Here is a 20,071-nt window from a genome sequence, read left to right on the forward strand (position 1 = left end):
ATATACATTTGACTGTGTCGTGGCGCTTGTCGTGGCGCGTATCATGGCTTGTGGCGTCACCTTGTCGGAAGGTGGGGCAAACAAGGGCGTTGTCGGGTCGTGGGGACCTGTGAGCTCTGAAACAACGAGCACACGTCGGGTGTGTCCGAAAGTAGGTTGGTTGGTGGAGTTAGTGCATGTAGGGTAGATAGAGATCGTAGAGAATGAACAAACGCGGAGCGGGGCTGTCTCGCTCAATTGTAGGCCAAGGGTCACAGCTGCCCCACTCCACCAATCTCATGAACTTTCGCATCCTGGCAACACCGCAAAAAACATAAACATCATCTCTTCACTAGTATATCGGTTAGTATATTCGCCTCTCAGTCGAGAGCTGCTGGAGTCTCCTCTTCGTCTCGAACGTCGAGCAAGCACAGCATGACCGCGAAAGAGCAGGGTTCAACTCCCTGGTGGAGAATCTTTTGCTGGGATCTCAGAGAGCTCGCCGGCATCATTTCCGCCCACTCAGCTTGTGCAGAGGAGGACGACGTTGGCGCTGCTGAACTGATGCATCTCTATACTGCTCTATCTACTCGGCCTTCTGCTTCCCCTTGTCGCTCTCGCCGAGGTGCATCCACAGCGCGGTGAAGAAGAGGAACGCGGCCGACGTGGACAGACACCCCGCGTAGAAGGGGTACGCGCCGGCAATGAAGCGCGGATGCTCGTCGTGGCGGAGGGGCACGACGCTGGCGCGGTCCGCAGCCTCGAGGAACGTCCAACCCGGCCGGAAATGGTTGACGACAAACTTGAAGACACCGTGACGGTCCGGCGCGCGGAAACTCGCCGCGTACGTCGTCCCATCCGGACGGAAACTGACGGGCTTCAATTCGGTGCGGATGTGCGGGTCAAGCATGGTGAACTCAAGCTGCATCGCGCCGTCCCAGTTACCCCAGCGGGAGAGGTTGCCGCGCGTCTGGTACTCCTGGATCGTGATTTCGTACGCCACCTCGTCTTTCTTGGTGTATGCTTCACGGGGCTCCTTTTCGCCGACGCGGTGGTGGTGTGTCTTAGCAACGCGGATCACGCCCGTCTCCTGGAACAGCCAGCGGGTCAGGTCCTCAAGCGCGGCGCGGTTGCCCGTCTCCTTGCCGTCGAGGTCCTTGCCCCACCACTTGTCTGACAGCATGGCCGGCGAGCCAATGAACCCGATGCGCGAGTTGGCGCGCGTCTGCAGCGCCGCGACGGCCGACATGCCCTCACCCGCAAACTTGACCTCGTGTCCGGGCTTCGTGGTCGGCGCAACACCGTCCTTGTCTCCGACATAGGCGGTGACTGGGGCGCGGAGAACGTCGATAAGGAGCGGGTTCGAGTTGAGGTTGAAGCCCGTGCCGTGTGGGAAGACGATAGCTCCAGTCTTGGGGAGCACGACCTCGGGAGCGACGTTGGACGAACTGGGAAGCACGACGCAGCAGCTCTCGTGCCCTCCGACGTGCGAGAACGCATCGCGCACCTGGTACCCCTTCGGTGCGGCCTCTACACCGTACTGCTGGAGAATGGTGCGCTGTGCCTCGCTAATCTCTGGCGACAACACATACAGCGTGTTAAGATAGGTCCCCTGCGCGTCGAATAGGGCTTGAGGAGTGACGTGCTTGCCGAGTTCTGGGTAAGCTTCATATCTCCATCTCTCTCTCTCTGTCTCCAAGACGTACTCTCAGTGTCTGGGGCAAAGACAATCAGGTGTTCGTGGAGGGGCACGCCGAATGCGTCGAGCAGTAGCTCGTCACCCGGCGCCGCGAACGTTAGCTCGTACCCCCGTTCTAGTGTTAGCTGAATCTAGCATCCGCATACGCTCTAGAGAGGACCAGAAGCCCTTGTAGTGGTCCTGCTCGACCTTGGGGCCTAGGACGACGAGCACTCGGTCGCCGGTCGAGGAGCGGGCGGAGGCGGGAACAAGCGCCGCCGCAAAGGAAAGGAGTGTGGTGAAGATAGATCTAGCGCGCATGGCGCTGTGGTTTTGTCTAGTCTAGTCTAGTTTGGCAATGTTGAAGGCTGAGACGCGCCAGTTACGAGTGAGAGTGACTTCCAGCGCGTCAGCGGGTGGAGGGGTGGATTGGGTGCCACGACCACGTGGCGGTCTATTTCCGCCGCCCACCCACTGTAGAGTTCAAGATTTCTGGGTGGAGGTGGTTTAGCGCCGGTCACTTGCACTCTGGTACTCTGAGACTGTCAACATTATCAACACAATCAACACTACGCATCGTAACCCCAACCACCAACTCTAGCGCTTTCACAACAATGTCCGATTCCCCAGCCCCCGAGATCCTCCTCTTCGCCCGCGGCGTCATCGCCCTCCTGGACCTCTGGCCCGCCCTCACCATTGCGGTCCGGGAAGGCTGGGGTGGCCACGACAGTGCGGAGAAGAAGACTTTCCTCGCCTCCGAGATCGTCGAGCTGTTCGACACGCGTGCAGACCGGCTTCCAGACAACACGATCGATCCCAAGGGCGACGACCCGCTCGACCGCGACCAGGTCTCCGACCTGCTTGCGCAGGTCATGAGCGACGAGTTTGAGGCCGCTGTCGAGGACGACAGCCTGGACCCACTCGGCGCGGATATCGTGCGCTGCTGGCGCGACGTGCTCGCCGGTAAGGTGGAGGTTGTTGAGGGGCTCGAGAACAAGGCGGCCGAGGTTGGTCGGATGGGCGTTAAGGCGCAGAGTGGGGGCGGTGAGGTCGAGGTCGATTCGGAGGGGGAGGAGTGGGAGAGCGACGATGAGGCCCCGGAACTTGTGCCGGTTGCTCATGAACCTAAGGAGCGCCAGGACCCTGTTGTCGACGACGATGGGTTCACGCTCGTCCAGAAGCCCCGCCGCCGCTAGGCCGCCACGCCCCGACGGCCGACAGCCGACAGCCGATGCAAGCCCACGCCTCCCTTATGCGCCCCATACACGCGTCCGTGACGAGCCGCCTCCGTTTTGGTCTATAGTGTATATATCTAGTCTGCGCCTTCAGCGCCTCATCATGCATAGATCTGGATCTCAGCATGGTATGTCCAGTGGCTTCCGCGGTGTATTCGAACATAGAATAGAAGTCTATACATTACGTGCGAACATACTAATCTGGCGCGGCTCTAATACCGCACGTTGATCGTCTCTCTCCCCCGTCGTCCACACGGCGCGCAACACCGTACAATGACGCCGGGCTGCGCCGTGAGCGCGTCTACTCGACGATGGCCTGCGCTGTGGAAGCTCTCAGGGCAGCCGCACGCGCCTGCTGGCGCTCAATGAGGTCGATACCGACGAGCTGGGGTCAGCTTTTATTCAGAACAAGAGATCTGCCACAAGTGAGTCGGCATGTTGAGGCCTGGTCACGCAGAAGCGCTATCACAGGACCCAGCGATCGTCATCACGCCACTGATGGGCGTCACGCAACTCACAATCTTGGACGCCTTCCAGAACTGAACGCAGTTGATAACCTGTTTGCCAAACATGATGGGGAAGTTGAGAATGGCGAGGAGCTGGGGCCAAGTAAGCCAGATCGAATCGGAGATGGGTGTGTCGATGAATGCCATGAGGTAGAGCGCGACAAAGAAGAGCTCGTTGCAGAAGCAGAAGGTGAAGAGCGTAACCTTGCTGTTGTAGTACAGCCACAGGATGCGCGAGACGTCCTCCGTGACCTTCTTGTGCGACGACGAGCCGGTAACGAGCGAGCTAAGGTTAGCGGGCGCAATGTGCAGCGGGGTTAGGGTAAGGCGGGCGCGAGCGAGAGCACAGCATGCTTGTGACGTGGGTGACAGCGTCTGTCTGTCCATACTCGGCGGCATATATCTGCGGTAGCAAGCGCGGCCTGGGTAGTCTCCCCTCCGCATCTGGCTCAGAGGCCGACGGCCAGGCTGCCGTGCCAAACCCGCCCAGACCCTTCTCCTCCAGTCCCTCCACCGTCCCTGGGCGGAACCCATTTCCATCTCCATCTCCAATACGGGTTTTCCACCAAACTCACGAGTACATGTGGATGTAATGGCTTGCAAAGTCGAGCGCGAGGAGAAACTGGAGCGTGATGACCATGGACGGGTACTGGGCGTACTTGATGGCGAGGAAGCAGAGGAGGCACGCCGTCGTGCAGCGGTCCGTGACCATGTCAAGCACGGCGCCAAACTTGGACGACTGGCCGAGTGCGCGTGCAGCCTGCCCGTCCACTGCGTCGAGTAGGCACGAGATACCATAGATGGTCGTACACAGCAGCGGGCGGACCGGCATGTAGTACAAGCTCACACCTGCGAGGATGACGCGCGCATAGCCGATGAGGTTGGGGACGAAGAGGAAGACATTCTCGTCAACGCTGCAGCGTTAGCCAACGCAAAGAATGACAGCCAGCCACAAACTGGCATCTGCTGAGTCACTCACGTAGTGGTTCTATTTGTGTGCATCGAGGCAATGTCAGCATTCATTCGGGGTCGCACATCGCATCGCAGCTCACGCGAGATCCACGGCACTGGTGTCAGAGAGATCAAGAGGCGAAACGCACTATTTTGCATCGTACACGTCTTCGATGTTACGGGTGCGCGAGCCGACGCGCGGGCGTTGGCGGACAACACCTTCGCTCTGTGGTCTCGCCTGGGGTGGCATGGAAAACGCGGGTAGAACAATGAGGGAGGAGTGAGGGGAAACTGGAAAATCCGCCGCGGTGTGTAGGGCAGTGAGTGTGCGGATGAAGAGGAAAGAGTAAATGGAGAAGTGGAGAGAAGTGGAGAGAGATTGAGATGGAGAAGTGACGACTACCAAGGTCGTCGTTCTTATGTAACACTTGTTAGGAGGCTTGATCAACGGCTAATGAAAATAGGAACCCATTAGGAATTTGTATTAGAATCTAGCATGCCAACGGAAGCAGTCGCGTGTCAATGTCGGCGATGACGCTGGTTGATCCCAGAACAACTTGTTGACACGTTGGCATTGACATATCTCACCATGACCAGCCTACTAGCACCAGGCCCGTCAGGCTCGGGCAGCGCGACGCCCACGCCCGCAGCATCGAGGAACAACCCGATCAGCCTGCGCATTTACAAGGCGATCGGGACGAGCTTTGACGACCGCAGCTCGCGCGAGGCGCTCGAGATCGCGTCGAGCTTCTACTCGGCCAAAGGCAAGGGGCGGACTGACGACGACATCCTCCCCATCCGCCGCACGCTCAAGGGACAGAGCGCAGCGACCGCGCGACGCAACCTCAAGCGCGACGTGGAAGCGCGCATGGCTGGTGGAGCGCAGCGTTTCCTCACAGCATTCGGCGAGGTCGATGACAAGCTCGACGTGCTCCGCGAACACATGCTGGACATGCAGAGCCGGTGCGACGCTGTACAAGCTGAGTTGGATCAGGCCAACTCAGGGACAAAGTACCTCCTGGAGCGGGCCGATGGGCTGCGGTCGCAACGGTGGGTCAGAACATGACTTGGCTGACCCCAGTGCGAGCGCACAACTACGCCTTTCGCTTGTCAAGCTCTTCCTAGCGCGGTTTACGCTCACGCCGGCGGAAGAAGCGGCATTGACATCGCGCGACCACGATGTCGGGCCAGAGTTGTTTACCGCGCTTGACCGCGTCGAGACGATCCGGCGCGACTGTCAAGCGCTGCTCGGCGGCGACGAGAGCCGAATGCAGGCCGGCTTGGATATCATGGCTGCTACTGGGACGCAGATGGAGGCGGGGTATACCAAGCTACATCGCTGGCTCGAATTTGCGTTCCGGCAGATGACGCGCGAGGCTCACCTCGAGGTCTCGCCGGCTATGCGCGAGGGCGTGAAGCGCCTAGCTGCGCGGCCCACGCAGCTCAAGGACGCGCTGGGTGTTTTGACAAGCACGCGGCAGAGCGCGATCCTCACGGCTTTCTTGGACGCGCTAACGCGCGGGGGACCGAATGGACTACCGCGCCCGATCGAGATCCACGCGCACGATCCGACGCGTTATGTGGGCGACATGCTGGCGTGGGTGCACCAGACCACGGCGAGCGAACACGAACTCCTGGAGAGCCTGTTTGGTGTGCGTGCGGAACGCATGGTTGGCGCGGAACGTGACACGGCGAGCACCGAGGCCAGCAAACGCGTCGGTGAGGCGCTCGACCGCGACTTGGAGGGACTGGGCCGACCGCTGAAATTGCGAATTGAACAAACTATTAAGAGCCAGGAGGGCATCATCATGACTTACCGCATCGTCAACCTCGTGCAGTTCTACCTCGTTACCATGCGTAAGACTATCGGCCCAGACGCACTGCTCGTTAAGACTCTCCAGGAGTATGTCCATCTTGATTCCGTACATCACACTGACACCAGACTGTATGACTACGCCAACGCAGCGTTCTTCGAGACGCTGCAAGCGCAGGGACGCTCCCTCCTCCGCTTCCTGCACCCTCCGGACGCGACGCTTTCCCCACCCCTCAGCCTGCGCGACGTCTGTCAAGTACTCCGCGAGATTATAACCGTGTACGACACATCGCTCGTCGATGCGGCCGAGCGCGAGACGGATTTTGCCAAGCTGCTCGATGCGGCTGTCGACCCTGCGGTCGAGATGTGCGAGCGCATGGCAGACTTGCGCAAGGCGAGCGGGACCAACGGCGCGTGGGACAAGGACGTGTTCCTCGTCAACTGCCTCGAGTATCTTGAGGTGAGGCGAACGCTGGAGAACCCACTCACACAAGCACACGCTCGAGCCGTACCAGTTCACCGCCCCGCGCGTGCAGGGACTGCAGCTGCAGATAGAGACGCACGTCGAGTCGATGACCTTCGAACATGTGAGGTGACCACACCTGGTTAGGGCTAACATCAGCACGGCAAGCTTCTCGAGCAGTGCGGCCTCGCAACAGTCATGCGCGCGATCCACAGTCGGCCACCAGATGTGAGCTATCTTTAGTCTCGTAGGCAGCTGACAGCAGACACCACTCTCCCGCCTTCCCGGTGCCACGGCGACCGAGCTCACCGCGGCGCTCACAAAGTTCTCGTCCTTCCTCACATCACACGACCCGCTCACGTCCCCGCGCCTCGCGCTTCTCACCAACCCGCGCTCCGCCGAGGTCATCCACCGTACAGCTCTGCGGCGCATTGCAGAGGCGTACGCCGAGGTGTGTGATCGCGTGCTGGACAAGAAGGAGGGGTATGAGTTTGCCGAGACGCTGCTTCGCCGCGGACGAGACGAAGTTGAAGTCGCTCTAGGCGTACAGTAACCACTGTCCATGCATCTATTCTACTACATACTAGTGGAGGAAGAGCTCGTCAAGGAGCTTCATCGTGTCCTCGGGGCACGTGACGGCGTGCCCGATCGTGCGGGGGTCCTCATAGATCTCGTAGTCGTTACCGCCCTTGAAGGTCTGGTGTGAGCTCTACGGCAGAATAAAGCTTACCTTGTCACCGAAGAAGTGCATCTCGTCGAACCCCTCGCCCTCGAGACGTCCAAGGGCGTACGTCTTGTCCCATCCCACGGGGAAGACGTCAAACGAGATCTGTCCTCCGATCGAGTAGGTGAGGTTGAGGTGGGCAAACTTCTCGCGCAGCACCTCGACAAACTTGGTGCGGATGCCGTGCTCAAGGTCGTACTTCTCAAAGGCGATACGCTCGTCCTGCGCGCAGTTACGGCCGATGGGCGACACGTTGATCATGCCGTTGCGGAACTCGACAAAGGTGCCACTGGTGTTAGCGGCTGTGTTGAAGACATACGCGGGTAGCAGACACAGAACGCAAGCTGCACCTCCTCGTCAAGCTTAGGCCGTAGACGCGAAATAGCAAACCTGCTCGCCTGCGCCGTCTCGTCTCGCACCACTCCACCACTCCACCAACAGTCCCCACGCATTCCTTGCCATGACACACCACTCACCGCTTGATGGGGATGTCAAGGTCGGCAATGTAGTGGAGGATAAAGTTGACGAGCTTCTTGTACTCTTCCTCGCCGATGTGCTTGATGAAGCTGGTGGGAGTAAGGGCCTTGCCGAGCTTGTATGCCGTCAGGCCGTTCTCGGCAAAGCAGTAGTCGAAGAGGTCGAGGACTGGGGTGAGCAAACGTTGGAACAATGATAGGACAAGTTGGGGAGGAGCCCCGGATCTGATCATATCACAGCTGAAGCAGAAGGGAATTCAGCTGTCCCCTTGGCCTCAGCGTCAGAAGCCTGCGTGATCCCCCACCACCCCCAAGCTTCGGTGACACCCCGGTGACGAGTCGACTCACTGTTGATACCGTCGATACCCAGCTGCTCCTCCTGCTTGACGAGGTCGCTTCCACCGACAAAGGCAGTAGCACAGACCTCACGCAGCGCCTTGAGGTGCGAGATCATGGTGGGGGAAGCCTTGAGGCGCGCAGGGGTGAGAGTGCCGTCGACGTCGAACATGCAGATGGTCTTGGGGCGCTGGCGGTCCGCGAAGGGCTTGACGCCGGGGGGGAATTGCGAGGCCGGGGTGGACATTGTTTGCTTAGTTTGTGAGTAGTGAGAAGTGACAAGTGACAAGTGAAGAGAGTGAGAAAGAGTAAAGAGTGAAGAGTGCGAGATGGGATTAACTTTGGGTCAACGCGACGTGTCCAAATGCAATACATGATACAATTGAGATCCGTCGTTTCAAGGGCTTCCAGGGTGGTTAAATCGGGGATATTAAGGGATCCAGCACCGGGCCGTTCCCGCACAACCACTCGTCACCCCCTACACACTCACAAACTCACAAACCCAAAAGGTATCTACATGATGGGGTAACACAGTCCACCAAAGCCCCACGCCTCCCAATGCACCAAGCAGACTCTCTCATCTATATCAAACTGACAGTTGCCGGTTATTCCGTTGTTGATACGTTGATACTTGGTCTTGGTCGAGGTAAGATTAAGTGGTTGTGGTTAACCGATTGAAAAGAAACTTTGGACTGACACGTGGGTGTGCGCTTGCCACTGAGACGTGGCAATCCACGTTTGTTCGTCTTCGTCTTCTCGGCTTAGTCACCATCCATAACGCTGACGAGGCCTTGTCTTGAGTCTCTCCATCTCACTCCCACAATGGACTTTAAAACAGAATAGACAATGCAAACACTGATTTCTACTTGACATCAGAGGCTTTGGTTGTGTGGCCATGCCGCGATCGACCTCCACCTCTGCCCTGGGCAACGGCAACTTGGCCCTCTTGGGCCCAGGTGACGCGCCCAACTCTTCCATCTCCATCTCCATCTCCATCACACCTTCTTGCAACAACAACAATAACAACAACAACAATAACACATCGACGACAGCTGGCCTCCGTCGACGCACACACGCCTACCCCTCTCCGCCGCTCAGCCCGACTCCGACCCCGACTCCGACTCCGAGTCCTCACCACCCCTCAAGGTCGTCGAGCAGCGCGGGGCCAGACCCTGGTTCTGAGTCATTGCGGAACATTCGGGACACCTCCCCGCTACAGAATTACCAGGAACCCAAACACGACGACACTCTTTCTTCCTGTTCATCAGATATGCTCTCTGGCGGCATGCGTGGCCGCAACGTAGAAGACGTCGGCGACCTTGAGGAGAAGGGGTTGCTCCGATCCGAGAAGGGTACTCTCCACAAGGTCGAGGAGGAGAAGTACGAGCCAGGCCTCAAGAGCCGACGGGATCGACATGCTTTTGCGCTCCTAGTCGTACTCTGTACGCTCCTCAACTGTTGGAGCTGACTCCAGACCTGCTACAGGGCGTACCGCTAGGCTTGACGTTCGGTACGCTGCCCTTTCTCCTCAAGCATAGGTTGTCGTACTCGAAACTGGCCATCTTCGCACTCTCCACATGGCCCTACTCTCTCAAGTTGTTGTGGAGTCCCATCGTCGACGCGTGGTTCTACCCGAAATGGGGTCGACGCAAGTCATGGATCGTCCCCGTCCAGGCGATTGTTGGTATCGTGCTCTACCTTCTGGGCCGGCACGTCGAGGACTGGATCTCTGCTGAAGTGATCGACATCAACTTTATCACGTTCATGTTTGCAAGCCTCATCTTCGCTGCAGCGACCCAGGACATCGCCGTCGACGGTTGGGCGCTTACGCTCCTCTCCCCGCCCAACCTCTCGTACGCCTCAACAGCACAGACCATCGGACTCGGTATCGGATCCGCGCTCAGCTTCACCATCTTCCTCGCGTTCAACAGTGTCGACTTTAGCAACCGCTACTTTCGCTCCACGCCGCTCGAAACTCCTCTCGTATCGCTCGGCGCATACATGCGGTTCTGGGGTGGTGTGTATATTGTCGTGACGGCGTGGCTCATCTACTTCAAGAAGGAAGACGATGTGAACCACGACGAACCCGACCTCGACGTCGCCAAGGTCTACCGCATCATGTGGAGCATTGTGGGACTTAAGAGTGAGTCTGCCCGCGCAAGTCCAACTAACGCAGACATACAGAGCTTCCTCTTCATCCTCCTCATTGCCAAGTTTGGCTTCCAGGTCAACGAGAGTGTGACGCAGCTCAAGCTTCTTGAGAAGGGCTTGTCGAAGGAGGACTTGGCTGTGGCTGCGCTCCTCGACTTTCCCGCGCAGATGGTCGTCGGCTGGCTGGCCGCCAAGTGGTCCCGTCCCCCCGTGACCGATGAGGGTCGCCATCCCCTAAGCGCGGGTAACGTCCGTGTGGCCGCGGCGACCTCGGTTCTAAAGGTGTGGATCGGCGCGTTCTGGGCGCGTCTAGGCATGGCTGTGGTTGCAGCCTTCGTCGTCTGGCTGTTCCCCTCTTCCGGCAAGGTCGGGATGGGCTACTTCTCCCTGGTGATCCTCACAATCCTTATGACGTCCCTCACGAACACGGTCCAGTTTGTAGGCATCACGGCCTTCCACACCCAGATTGCCGACCCCTTGATTGGGGGCACCTACATGACTCTGCTAAACACGGTGTCGAATCTCGGCGGGACATGGCCTAAACCCCTCATCCTCCGCGCTGTTGACCTGCTCACCCGCTCGGCCTGTTCCCAGACCGGGAGGGAGTGCACGTCCGAGGAGGGAAAGGCGGCATGTACTGCGGCCGGTGGGCGCTGCGTCATCACCCGCGACGGATACTTTGTCATGACAGCGCTCTGTGTTGTCTGCAGCGGACTCTTGCTGGTAACCCACATCCTGCCGTCGATCAAGCGGCTCATGGCGCTGCCGATGAGCGCTTGGCGCGTCAAGATACCCGCGTAGGGTGCGCTGGATTGGGTGATGTATAGATGTAGCTCTGTCTGGTATATAGATGATGCATGCTTGGATATCTAGTGGATGGGATGCGTCCGTTGGACTGCAGGGTGCTGCAGGTAATTGATTGAATAGCAGCTGGTTTAGCAGCTGGTCCACACACACCCAACCTTTGCCCCAACATCTGTTCCAGACTCCATACGTGCACGAGCCTCACCCTCCTACATTCAGGCTACCTCAATCACAGCCGCAATAGCAAAAGCTGAGTGTCTTGCGACATCCCTTTCTCCACCAGGGAGTTGAACCCTGCTCTTTCGCGGTCATGCCGTGCTCCTCGACCATGGAGGTTGAGGAGGAGATCCGGCAGCTCTCGACTGAGAGGCGAATATACTAACCGATATACTAGTGAAGAGGTGATGTTTATGTGTTTTCCAGTGTCCCCACGTTTCGCGCCCCCCACCCGAAGCTGGGTGAGGAGTGTGGCAGTTGGGAGAGAGTATGCAAGGGCAAGTCGCTGGTCGCTGGTGACAATGTCTGGAGGGCGAGGAGAGGGATGGTGACTGCGTGGGTGGCGGTGGACGGCGCCACATCCAATCTCAAGCCACACCGCTCCTATCTGAGACCATCGCCACGGCACAAGCAGTCGTAATACAGAATACATTCTATCATTACAGTCATGAAGCACCTACAGCGCGGTGCCGCGCTCGAGGTTGGCGCGGATGTCGCCCGTGTACTTGTCAAAGTACTTTGCAATCTTCGAGTTGAACACCTTGTTCGCCTTGTTGATGTACGTGACGTCTCCGTCGTCCTCCTGCTTCTTGCGCTTGCGACCGGTTCCGGCGAGACTGGTGTCAGCTTCCTACCACACTTCTAGCTGGTCTGCGGCCTGACCCGACGTACTCTTTGTTGATCTTGCCCACAACCCGGTCGACAGCCTCCTCGCTGGGCTTGCTGTCGCCATAGCTCAACGTGTCCGCAGAGCGGTACAGGTCGTCAGCCGCGGTCAGCGCGGCATTACGGCTCGGCCCAGCGGCGGCCATCTCGTTCGTAGTGCCGAGCGGCACCAGGGTGCCTGGCTCGAGGCCCATTGCCGCCTCCTTCTGCCGCGCATATCCCACAAGGTCGGGCTTGCTCGTCCGCACATCCTTCTCGTACTTCCTGTGCGCCTCGTCATTCGCGTCTGGCGTCAGCTCGTCCTCCTAAGTTCTTACGGTTGAAAGTATGGTCTCCGCGCTGGCGGCTCTCAGCCTGCTTCTTCTCCCAGCGCTCGTTCTGTTCAATGCTCCACTCCCACGCCTTTCGGCGCTCCAAGTCCTCGCCATTCGCCTCGGCATCGGCCTTGAGCCGCAGCGTCTTGGCGAGCTTGCGCTGCTTCTCAAGTCGGGCAAGCTCGCGCGCAGTCACCTTGGACTTTTGGTGGTCCTCGACGAGGTCGCGCCTGTTTGCAGCAGCCGACTCATTCTACCGTCAGACCAGTTAGAGGGCAAACGTACCATGCGGAGACGAAGCTCTTTGAGCTTGGCCAGCCGCTCCTCGCGCGACGACTTGGCTGGCACCTCCTCTGCATCTTCCTCTTCCTCTTCCTCCTCCTCCTCCTCGCCCTCCTCCTCAACGTCCTCCTCATCACCCTCATCCTCCTCGTCCTCTTCTTCCTCCTCGGGCACAGTGGGCTGCGTCGCGACGCTCGCAACCTCGTCCCTGTCCTCAGCCGTTCTGCTGCGGCTAGCACGCGTCACGCGCGCCGGCGACGGCGACGGCGCCGAACTCTTCACGTCACGCGACTTGCGGGGCATGGCGGCAGTAGACGTCGAGATGGGTTGAGAACTCGGCGAGATGGGGAGAGTGCCAAACGGGAGGATGGGATGATTGTGGGAATGTCCAAGCTGACCATGAAAGCCGAATCGATGAATGAATGGGTGGCGACGGAAGCAATTGCACGTGGTGGTCAGCAGTTGGTTGGGTGGAGGTTGTCCGGTTGTAATCAAGTTGCATGGTGAGAATGTACAGAGGTTGTGGTGGCTGGTGGCTTGAGGCGAAGAGGACAAGACATGAATGCATACACTGACTGCGTTCCAGATGGTACGAGGAGTGTTTGGGGGAGGGCCGGGCAGAAATGGGGAAGAACAATGAAAGTTCCATCAACATGCTGGGTACACGCTCTTTCGCTCATTTGACCGCCACAGCCACAGAGGCCCCCTTCCTCACCACAACCACAATGCACCCCATCCCCATCTCTCGTCTCACCCATCAACCCCACACTTCTGTCTCTTCTCTCTTCCCTTCTCTCTTCATTACACTACATCATCCACTCACATTAACTCCTTCCTTTCTACTTTACTGGACATTGCCTGTACGCCGTAGCCCCAACTCTCTCTGCACACGCACTGACAGTACCCTTTAGCCCGACGAGGCCGGAGGATACTAGAAGTCAGCTGCTCTTGCCGTCGGCAGTGGCAATCAGACTCGTCACCTGTTCATCCTTCCCCTCAATCTCCTCTTTGCTTTGTGCAATCGTCTCCTGTGCCCTCTTCCACGCTCATCACATCCGGTTCTGTGCTCCGCCACACTTGGCAGCCACAGGGCCGCCAATCCCTTCCTTCTCACACCCATAGATCCTCCTCCACACCCAGGACCATGACCATCACCGTACACACTCGGGCGACTACTGTCCGCTCAAACGTGCACTCTCTCAAGCCAGACGACGCGGCCATAGATAAGTGGTACCGCGACCGTGAGCTGGAGCTCATCGCCTCCCTCTTTTATGATGGAAACAGGTGAGTCAAGCGGTTTGCCACCTTCCTCGGGTCCTCCCCCAGCTATGGTATTGGAGCGTTCAGCTGATCCCAGCAACGGCATCGTCCTCGAGCCCCACCAACGTCGGACCTACTGGCAGGCTCCTGAGCTGAGATTCGTCTCACCACCTATTGGTCTTGGCCGCCTAGACTTGTACAACACTCTTCAGCGTGTGGCAGTAGTGCAGTACGCCCTCTTCAACTGGGCCATCACTGAGGAACGTCAGCGGGTTTTCGCCCGCCGTAGCGGAGAGAACAACCTCCACACCCCCTGTGGGGTTCTCCCCCGTGCCGTTGAAGGGTACATCCTCCCCATCCTCGCCAACTGCTCGCAGGTGTACGACCTCATACCGATTGCAGCGTTCCACAACAACCAGATGGGCGCACGTTGCGAGCGGCCCAAGGAGGCCATTTCTGCTGCCATCGCCAATCGTGCCCGTCGCGAGGCCGAAGCGTGAGCTGGAGTGTGCTTGAGTAGCTGACCTCAGTGAGGCGTATGCGGCCATGCAAGCAGCAGCTCCCGTCACGCCGGCGCCACAGCAGACTCTGCATGTTGACGACCGCGACTACCTTACCGAACCGATGAGGTTCATGGTGCACGGGCTTGAGGTTTCCCTGGGGAGACACAGCGTTGCTGACCACCCTGCACCCGGGGCAGGGCGTGTTGTTAGCCGCTTGCCCCACCCGTATGAGAGCATCACGGACAGAGTCAAAATTCCTCCCGCAATCATCGACGACACGATCATCACGTTTGGCGAGGACCTGTTTACGGGTTCGCGCACTTTCCGTGAGGGTGACTGGAGTGAGTACCGGTGCTGTACTCTGCCGAGAACAGGCCGGCGAGTGGCTGCTAACATGCGAAACCAGCCACTAACACCAGTCTGCATCTGCGGCACGCACAACTTTGCGAATCGCACACAGTGCATGAAGTGAGCTTGACGCTTGTCACAGCTGACGTAAGCCCCGGCTGCCGCACGGCCAAGACTGTAATGGCGCCTGCTGCTGTCCCAATTACGCCCTCGCGTTCAGCTCTCGGCGACCCAGGCGACTGGTTCTGTGACTTTTGTGGCCTGTGCAGTGAGCTTAGTAGGTGCAAGGCTTAGCTCACACAGACTGGACGCGCCGCGCGTTCTGCTTACGCTGCTGCCCGTTAGACGCGGACAACATTGGTGCGATGAGTCCCTGTGGCGCGGTCCGTGCTGATGTCAGAGGAGGCGATAACCAAGGGCATTGTGCACTTTGGCGACCCGATCATCCACATCCTCCGGCTGGGTGACAAGCGCGCCAAGGCGCTCAAAAAGAAGCCGGCGATGGGCGCACAATGCCCCTGCTTTGGTCCTCACCACGGCACGCGCTGTCACCAGGTCGGGATCGGCGTCAACGCCACCCTGTGGGAGAAGTATCTTATGGCGCAGGACAACATCCTCGAGCGCCTGCGCGCGATGCCCTGTGAGTACCACAGCAAACAAGCTGACGTCAGCAAGTGTACCCCCACCCCAGCCACGCGCGCACCACAACGGCCGTCGCCGCTAAGCACATTAAGGAAGGGCGCCACCGCCAACGGGGCGAAGGATGGACGCAGGGATCGAATCATTCGAGGACCATCCCTTGCGACAGGATGTCTGGACGAAGGACAAGATTGGCCCGGAAGATTAGCCCGGAGTCAAACTGAATTGTTAGAGTAAGTGACAAGTTGTAAAGCGCGCTCTCGAGTGGCGCATTGGTGTTGTAGTTAGATAATCTGGCATCAGCATGAACCTGTGAAATAATCCCATGGACGCGTTCATACGGGACCGAGGCGATTACGGGCGGAAGTCTATTGATACTGGTGCTGCTGGTAGTACTGCTGCTGCTGCTGCTGCTGCTGCTGCTGCTGGATCTGCATCTGCGCGACGGCCTGGGCCTGAGCCGCAGCCTGAGCCTGGGATGCGGCCTGAGCCTGGGCAGCGGCCTGCCTCGCAGGGTCTGGTGTTAGCGACTGGTCGGAACGCTTGGGACTCCGGACGACTCACCATAGTAGGCCTGCTGCTGCTGAGCGGCGGCTTGCTGCGCCAGCATGAGGTTGTATTGCTGCTGCTGCTGCTGTAGAGCAGCCTGCTGCTGCGCGGCCTGGGCGGCCTGGGCCTGTGCAGCCGCTTGAGCTTGAGCCTGAGCCTGAGCCTGAGCCTGAGCCTGAGCCTGGGCCGCCTGCTGTTGAGCCTGCTGCTGGGCCTGGACGGCAGCGCTAGCCTGGCTCGCACGTGCGGCGACACGAGGCGGCAGCGCGAGGCTGGCAGTACTGCTGCTAACAGACGGGGAGAGGGTGGCGGGCGTGATAGGCGCCGAGGTGAAGTATGGGTGGGCGAGCGCGTCCACGGCCGTGTATCGGCGGTTTGGCTCGAATTGGAGCAGATGTTCGAGGAGGGCGATAGCATCGCGCGGAGCCTTGGGCACGATCGCGTGCAGCGGCTGCTTGGGGTGCTTGCTGAGGGGCTGCTTGAGCGTGATCTCGGGACTGTTCATCTTGATCTGCTGGAGGGTGGCGTCGCTGGGCGTGCCGACAATCTTCATGATCTGGACGAGCTGGTCGTTGTTGTCGCGCCCGCGGAAGAGGGGGTAGCCCGTGATCATCTCGGCGAAGATGCAGCCGACGGACCAGATGTCGATCGAGGTCGAGTAAGTGCGGGAGCCGAGGAGCACGTCCGGCGCGCGGTACCAGAGGGTGACGACCTGGGGTTAGTGAGGAGTGAGGGGAAGTTGGGTGGTGTCGGGAGGGTTGTTCGTGGGAAGAGGGGAAGGGAATGGGTTGGAAGGTGAGTAGAGAGGCGACACCCACCTCGTTCGAGAACGTGTTGACAGGCACACCGAATGCGCGGGCCAGACCAAAGTCACCAATCTTGAGCTCCCCACGACGGTTGATCAGCAGGTTCTGGGGCTTTAGGTCGCGGTGCAACACGCGATTCGCGTGGCAGAACGAGATGCCCTGGAATTAGCTGGAACGGACGTATCAGCTACCTGGAGAAGCTGGTATGTAAAGTTCTTGACCGTGTTGAGGGGGAGCGCACCGCGGTCGCCATGTGTGTCCATGTACCGTTTCAGGTCCTGCTCGCAGAACTGGAGTCAGCTCGAACAGAGAAATAAGTTCACCTCGAAGATGAGCACCAGCTTGGACTCGGTGTGGATCACATCGTGCAGTCGCACAATGTTGACGTGCTTGAGCTCTGGATATTAGTTGAGGTGTACAAGGGAGCCGGATCTATTGCCGGACTCGACTTCTGTTGTCTGGCGCTCGCCTCATTCCCCGCCCCCTCTGCCCCGACATTAAGCTTCTCCAGCACCACGTCGCCTAGCCCTCCTATCCTCCCCCCGGCTGCTAACACTCGACTCACCCTTCATCAGACTGATCTCGCGGATCGCCGTGCTAGGCGTCCCCTCCTCAGCATCGAGGTGGATCTCCTTGAGCGCGACAATCTCCGATGTCGTCCGTGACCGGCCCTGGGGTTAGCTCATTCTCACAAAACACACCTTGTAGACGGTGGCATACGTCCCCTCGCCGAGCTTTTCCAACTGCACGTAGTTCCTGCCGTCAGCCAAGTCGCACGTGCGTGGGTCGTCGGATGTCGGCCTGCTCAGAAGCAGGACGGGTAGAGAGAGGAAACATACATGATGCGCTAACAGCCAGTGCCGCGAAGGTGGGGAAGATGAGGAAGATGAGGAAGATGAGAAAGATGAGAAAGGTGAAGGTGGTATTGGCGGTCGGAGGCTGCGCACTGCGCGGCGATCGGGAGGTGTTCGAGGGTGTGGGGGAACGACAGCGCCGAGATAAGGAAGAAGGGCACAGCTGGGACGGAGCGGAGCCAGGAGGAGGGAGCGACGGGGGAGTTGCTCGCTGGGTTGATCGAGGGGCAACGAGTGGACAACGACTACGAGTGGATGGTCAATGGAGGAGGGCAGGATTGAGTTGTGCGGGAATGGTGGCGTCAACGATCATCTGCCTCCGTCACCTTACGTCTACCTCCACCTCCACCGGCGTTCATTCCAGTGAGCACACGGCCATGGCCATGTTGTACGAGGGCCATCTACCGGCGTCACATATATTAGCTTGCACTGACACTCTAGCAATTTTTCAAGCTGCAACAAAACGAGCACAGTTTCAAGTCATGACATGTACATGTACTATTCGCGTCGGATGAGGTCCCATTGAATCTTACAGTGGGCTAAGGCACCTGTCGATTGCTCAATCACGTGCAAAGCGACATTTGGGTGTGTAAGATGCGACTGCGCCGTTCCGTGGCGCTTGCGTGACGAGCACGACTACTCCTTACTCCGACGGAGGTCTGCCTATTAATGGACAAGCTGGACCATTTTCAGTGTCCACACTTCTGGCGTCATAGCCGAGATAGGCCGTTTCCAGGCCCCGTAATGCTCGGGGTGTCCAGCCAGTGCCTCACAACTGGTGGTAGGTTATCGCGGACAGAGATGTGGTACTGGCTCGTGCACCGACCTGACATGACGTCGTGAACCATAGCTAGCCGTAGTTGGAAGCTCGCCGCGCCGTGTAAAGTAGAGTCTACACATCATGGCATGGTACCTAGCTCTACCACACAGTCTATGATACAAACGCATTCACAGCCAACTCCAACTCGTGACCTACTGCTTGTGTACAGAGTCCTTGCGCTGTCGTCTCCTGCCGATGTAGATATCTATCCGGTCACTTTTCACACGTCCCCACCTTGACATGCCACCTAGTTACCAACAGCTGCGCCTTGACCCACCTACCTCATACCCAGGTCGCGTTCGGGCGTGGAGTAGTACGAAGGCGGGTGGGAACCCGCGACCGACGAGTGCCGCGTCGAGTGCGCCTCGGTCGCAGCGAGAAGCGTCGAGAATGACGCAAAGTGGTCTTCACGCCCACGCGACGTGGGGCGACTAGCGGGCCTGGACCCCGGCACCGAGCCCACCAGACCAACCGAGGTACGCCGCGACATGTCGGGCGACGTGGTGGCACTGAGCCGAACCTGGCTCCCTTCCGACGGGTCAAAAGCGACAAATGCTGGGTTATGTGGGTCACCAGGTGGGGGTTGGGGATGGTGAGGCGTGAGGCAGGGATAACGGAATGGTGTCAGTCCGAAGGGATATGGCAGCTGTGGGCGAGACTGTCACGGTCAGCGAGATCTTGCCAGCTTAGGGTTTCCATGGAACAGTCTCTCCAAACAACAAGAATGACTGTCACAGGGTTGTCTGGGCGAAACGTGAAACAAAACATACCGGTTGGGGGTTTGGGGTAGACTGGAAGGCTGCCGCAGCTGCAGCAAGGTTATCAATGCCGCCATGACTTGGCGAGAGCGAGGAAGATGAGAACCCCGTTCCTTGAGGAGCCATTAGAGGATTGGGCGAAGGAGGGAGGGGAGTTGCCCAGTCATTCTGACGGGGTGCATGGCTCGAGGGGGAACGATGACGAGAGCGTTTCTGTTAGAGAGATTGTGGTCAGTACTCTGATACGGATGCGTGGGTTGAAGCGATGGGGGAAGGTCTAGTGGGATGGGTCCAAGTAGAGGACGACGTTTTGGAATTTGTTGGTCCTGAAGCACGCGGGGTAGAGGCACCCGCGTCGTGACGGAGAGCGTATGCGTATACTTACAGCGCTGTCTCGCGGGGTCCATTGATACTTGTTCTCCTCTTCACCTCTAGAAGGTTCGACATCCGGTGCGGAAGGGACCTTGTCGGCTGGCGACGTAGAATGGAGCTGCTGAGCTGCAGAGAGGAGGGCGGCAGATCGACGAGTAACTCGTCCTCTGTCTGAAGCTATTGGTGTTGAGGGGTTGTTGACGGTCCGGATTTTACGCTTGATACCTACGGCCTGTTTAGGAGGTGGCAATTCGCGTAGTGCTGGGTCGATTGCAGCGTCGTGAGAGCTCATTACTGTTGAAGCGTGCAAAGCTTGGTGGATGGGGTGGTTGGAATGCGGGGTTGACAGCAAGTGATTTAGAATCGAGTGCGGGGGTGGGGCCACGGATGGATTCATTGAGTGGTTTGTCGGGTGACGACGGTCGATTGGGAGGGAGCTTGCTTGGGAAGTTGATGCTTTGGTAACAAAAGCGGGCTTAACGGGGGGGATATGGGGGAGGGGGAGGGGGAGGGGGGAAAACCATGTTGTTGTCTCGGTTGCTTTCGGCCGTTCATGGCCATGCGGTTG

At 58.7% G+C, this 20,071-nt stretch overlaps 9 protein-coding genes across 9 annotated transcripts; 4 read left to right on the forward strand and 5 right to left on the reverse strand.

Moving 5' to 3' along the window:
• Positions 1-565: 565 nt before the first annotated feature.
• On the reverse strand, positions 566-1,978 carry WBP1 (uncharacterized protein; the record flags this gene model as incomplete). Its single annotated transcript, XM_060598777.1, has 3 exons — positions 566-1,635; positions 1,686-1,793; positions 1,825-1,978. The coding sequence occupies 3 exons, from the start codon at positions 1,976-1,978 to the stop codon at positions 566-568; spliced, it is 1,332 nt and encodes a 443-aa protein (XP_060452847.1).
• Positions 1,979-2,271: 293 nt separating this feature from the next.
• Positions 2,272-2,853, forward strand: TSR2 (uncharacterized protein; the record flags this gene model as incomplete). The annotated part of the gene is made up of 1 exon (XM_060598790.1): positions 2,272-2,853. One exon carries the CDS (start codon positions 2,272-2,274, stop codon positions 2,851-2,853), a length of 582 nt encoding a protein of 193 aa, XP_060452848.1.
• A 340-nt stretch (positions 2,854-3,193) lies between these two features.
• Positions 3,194-4,599, reverse strand: pis1 (uncharacterized protein; the record flags this gene model as incomplete). The annotated part of the gene is made up of 6 exons (XM_060598801.1): positions 3,194-3,277; positions 3,411-3,684; positions 3,974-4,312; positions 4,378-4,386; positions 4,451-4,465; positions 4,499-4,599. 6 exons carry the CDS (start codon positions 4,597-4,599, stop codon positions 3,194-3,196), a joined length of 822 nt encoding a protein of 273 aa, XP_060452849.1.
• A 339-nt stretch (positions 4,600-4,938) lies between these two features.
• COG6 (uncharacterized protein) lies at positions 4,939-7,178 on the forward strand (the record flags this gene model as incomplete). Its single annotated transcript, XM_060598812.1, has 6 exons — positions 4,939-5,399; positions 5,431-6,252; positions 6,292-6,622; positions 6,657-6,749; positions 6,785-6,853; positions 6,891-7,178. The coding sequence occupies 6 exons, from the start codon at positions 4,939-4,941 to the stop codon at positions 7,176-7,178; spliced, it is 2,064 nt and encodes a 687-aa protein (XP_060452850.1).
• A 30-nt stretch (positions 7,179-7,208) lies between these two features.
• On the reverse strand, positions 7,209-8,408 carry PMM1 (uncharacterized protein; the record flags this gene model as incomplete). The annotated part of the gene is made up of 4 exons (XM_060598823.1): positions 7,209-7,313; positions 7,356-7,638; positions 7,826-7,994; positions 8,174-8,408. 4 exons carry the CDS (start codon positions 8,406-8,408, stop codon positions 7,209-7,211), a joined length of 792 nt encoding a protein of 263 aa, XP_060452851.1.
• Positions 8,409-9,431: 1,023 nt separating this feature from the next.
• Positions 9,432-11,113, forward strand: CcaverHIS019_0103040 (uncharacterized protein; the record flags this gene model as incomplete). Its single annotated transcript, XM_060598834.1, has 3 exons — positions 9,432-9,603; positions 9,636-10,304; positions 10,338-11,113. The coding sequence occupies 3 exons, from the start codon at positions 9,432-9,434 to the stop codon at positions 11,111-11,113; spliced, it is 1,617 nt and encodes a 538-aa protein (XP_060452852.1).
• Positions 11,114-11,789: 676 nt separating this feature from the next.
• On the reverse strand, positions 11,790-12,897 carry syf2 (uncharacterized protein; the record flags this gene model as incomplete). Its single annotated transcript, XM_060598845.1, has 4 exons — positions 11,790-11,949; positions 12,005-12,284; positions 12,316-12,565; positions 12,598-12,897. The coding sequence occupies 4 exons, from the start codon at positions 12,895-12,897 to the stop codon at positions 11,790-11,792; spliced, it is 990 nt and encodes a 329-aa protein (XP_060452853.1).
• Positions 12,898-13,738: 841 nt separating this feature from the next.
• CcaverHIS019_0103060 (uncharacterized protein) lies at positions 13,739-15,429 on the forward strand (the record flags this gene model as incomplete). Its single annotated transcript, XM_060598856.1, has 8 exons — positions 13,739-13,878; positions 13,952-14,350; positions 14,385-14,698; positions 14,777-14,825; positions 14,858-14,973; positions 15,009-15,065; positions 15,106-15,345; positions 15,377-15,429. 8 exons carry the CDS (start codon positions 13,739-13,741, stop codon positions 15,427-15,429), a joined length of 1,368 nt encoding a protein of 455 aa, XP_060452854.1.
• A 283-nt stretch (positions 15,430-15,712) lies between these two features.
• PHO85 (uncharacterized protein) lies at positions 15,713-18,863 on the reverse strand (the record flags this gene model as incomplete). The annotated part of the gene is made up of 10 exons (XM_060598867.1): positions 15,713-15,861; positions 15,909-16,605; positions 16,712-16,858; positions 16,891-16,989; positions 17,023-17,096; positions 17,265-17,370; positions 17,401-17,455; positions 17,539-17,546; positions 18,608-18,620; positions 18,655-18,863. The coding sequence occupies 10 exons, from the start codon at positions 18,861-18,863 to the stop codon at positions 15,713-15,715; spliced, it is 1,557 nt and encodes a 518-aa protein (XP_060452855.1).
• Positions 18,864-20,071: the final 1,208 nt, after the last annotated feature.

Source organism: Cutaneotrichosporon cavernicola, assembly GCF_030864355.1.
Source record: "Cutaneotrichosporon cavernicola HIS019 DNA, chromosome: 1".
Lineage (NCBI taxonomy): Eukaryota > Fungi > Basidiomycota > Tremellomycetes > Trichosporonales > Trichosporonaceae > Cutaneotrichosporon > Cutaneotrichosporon cavernicola.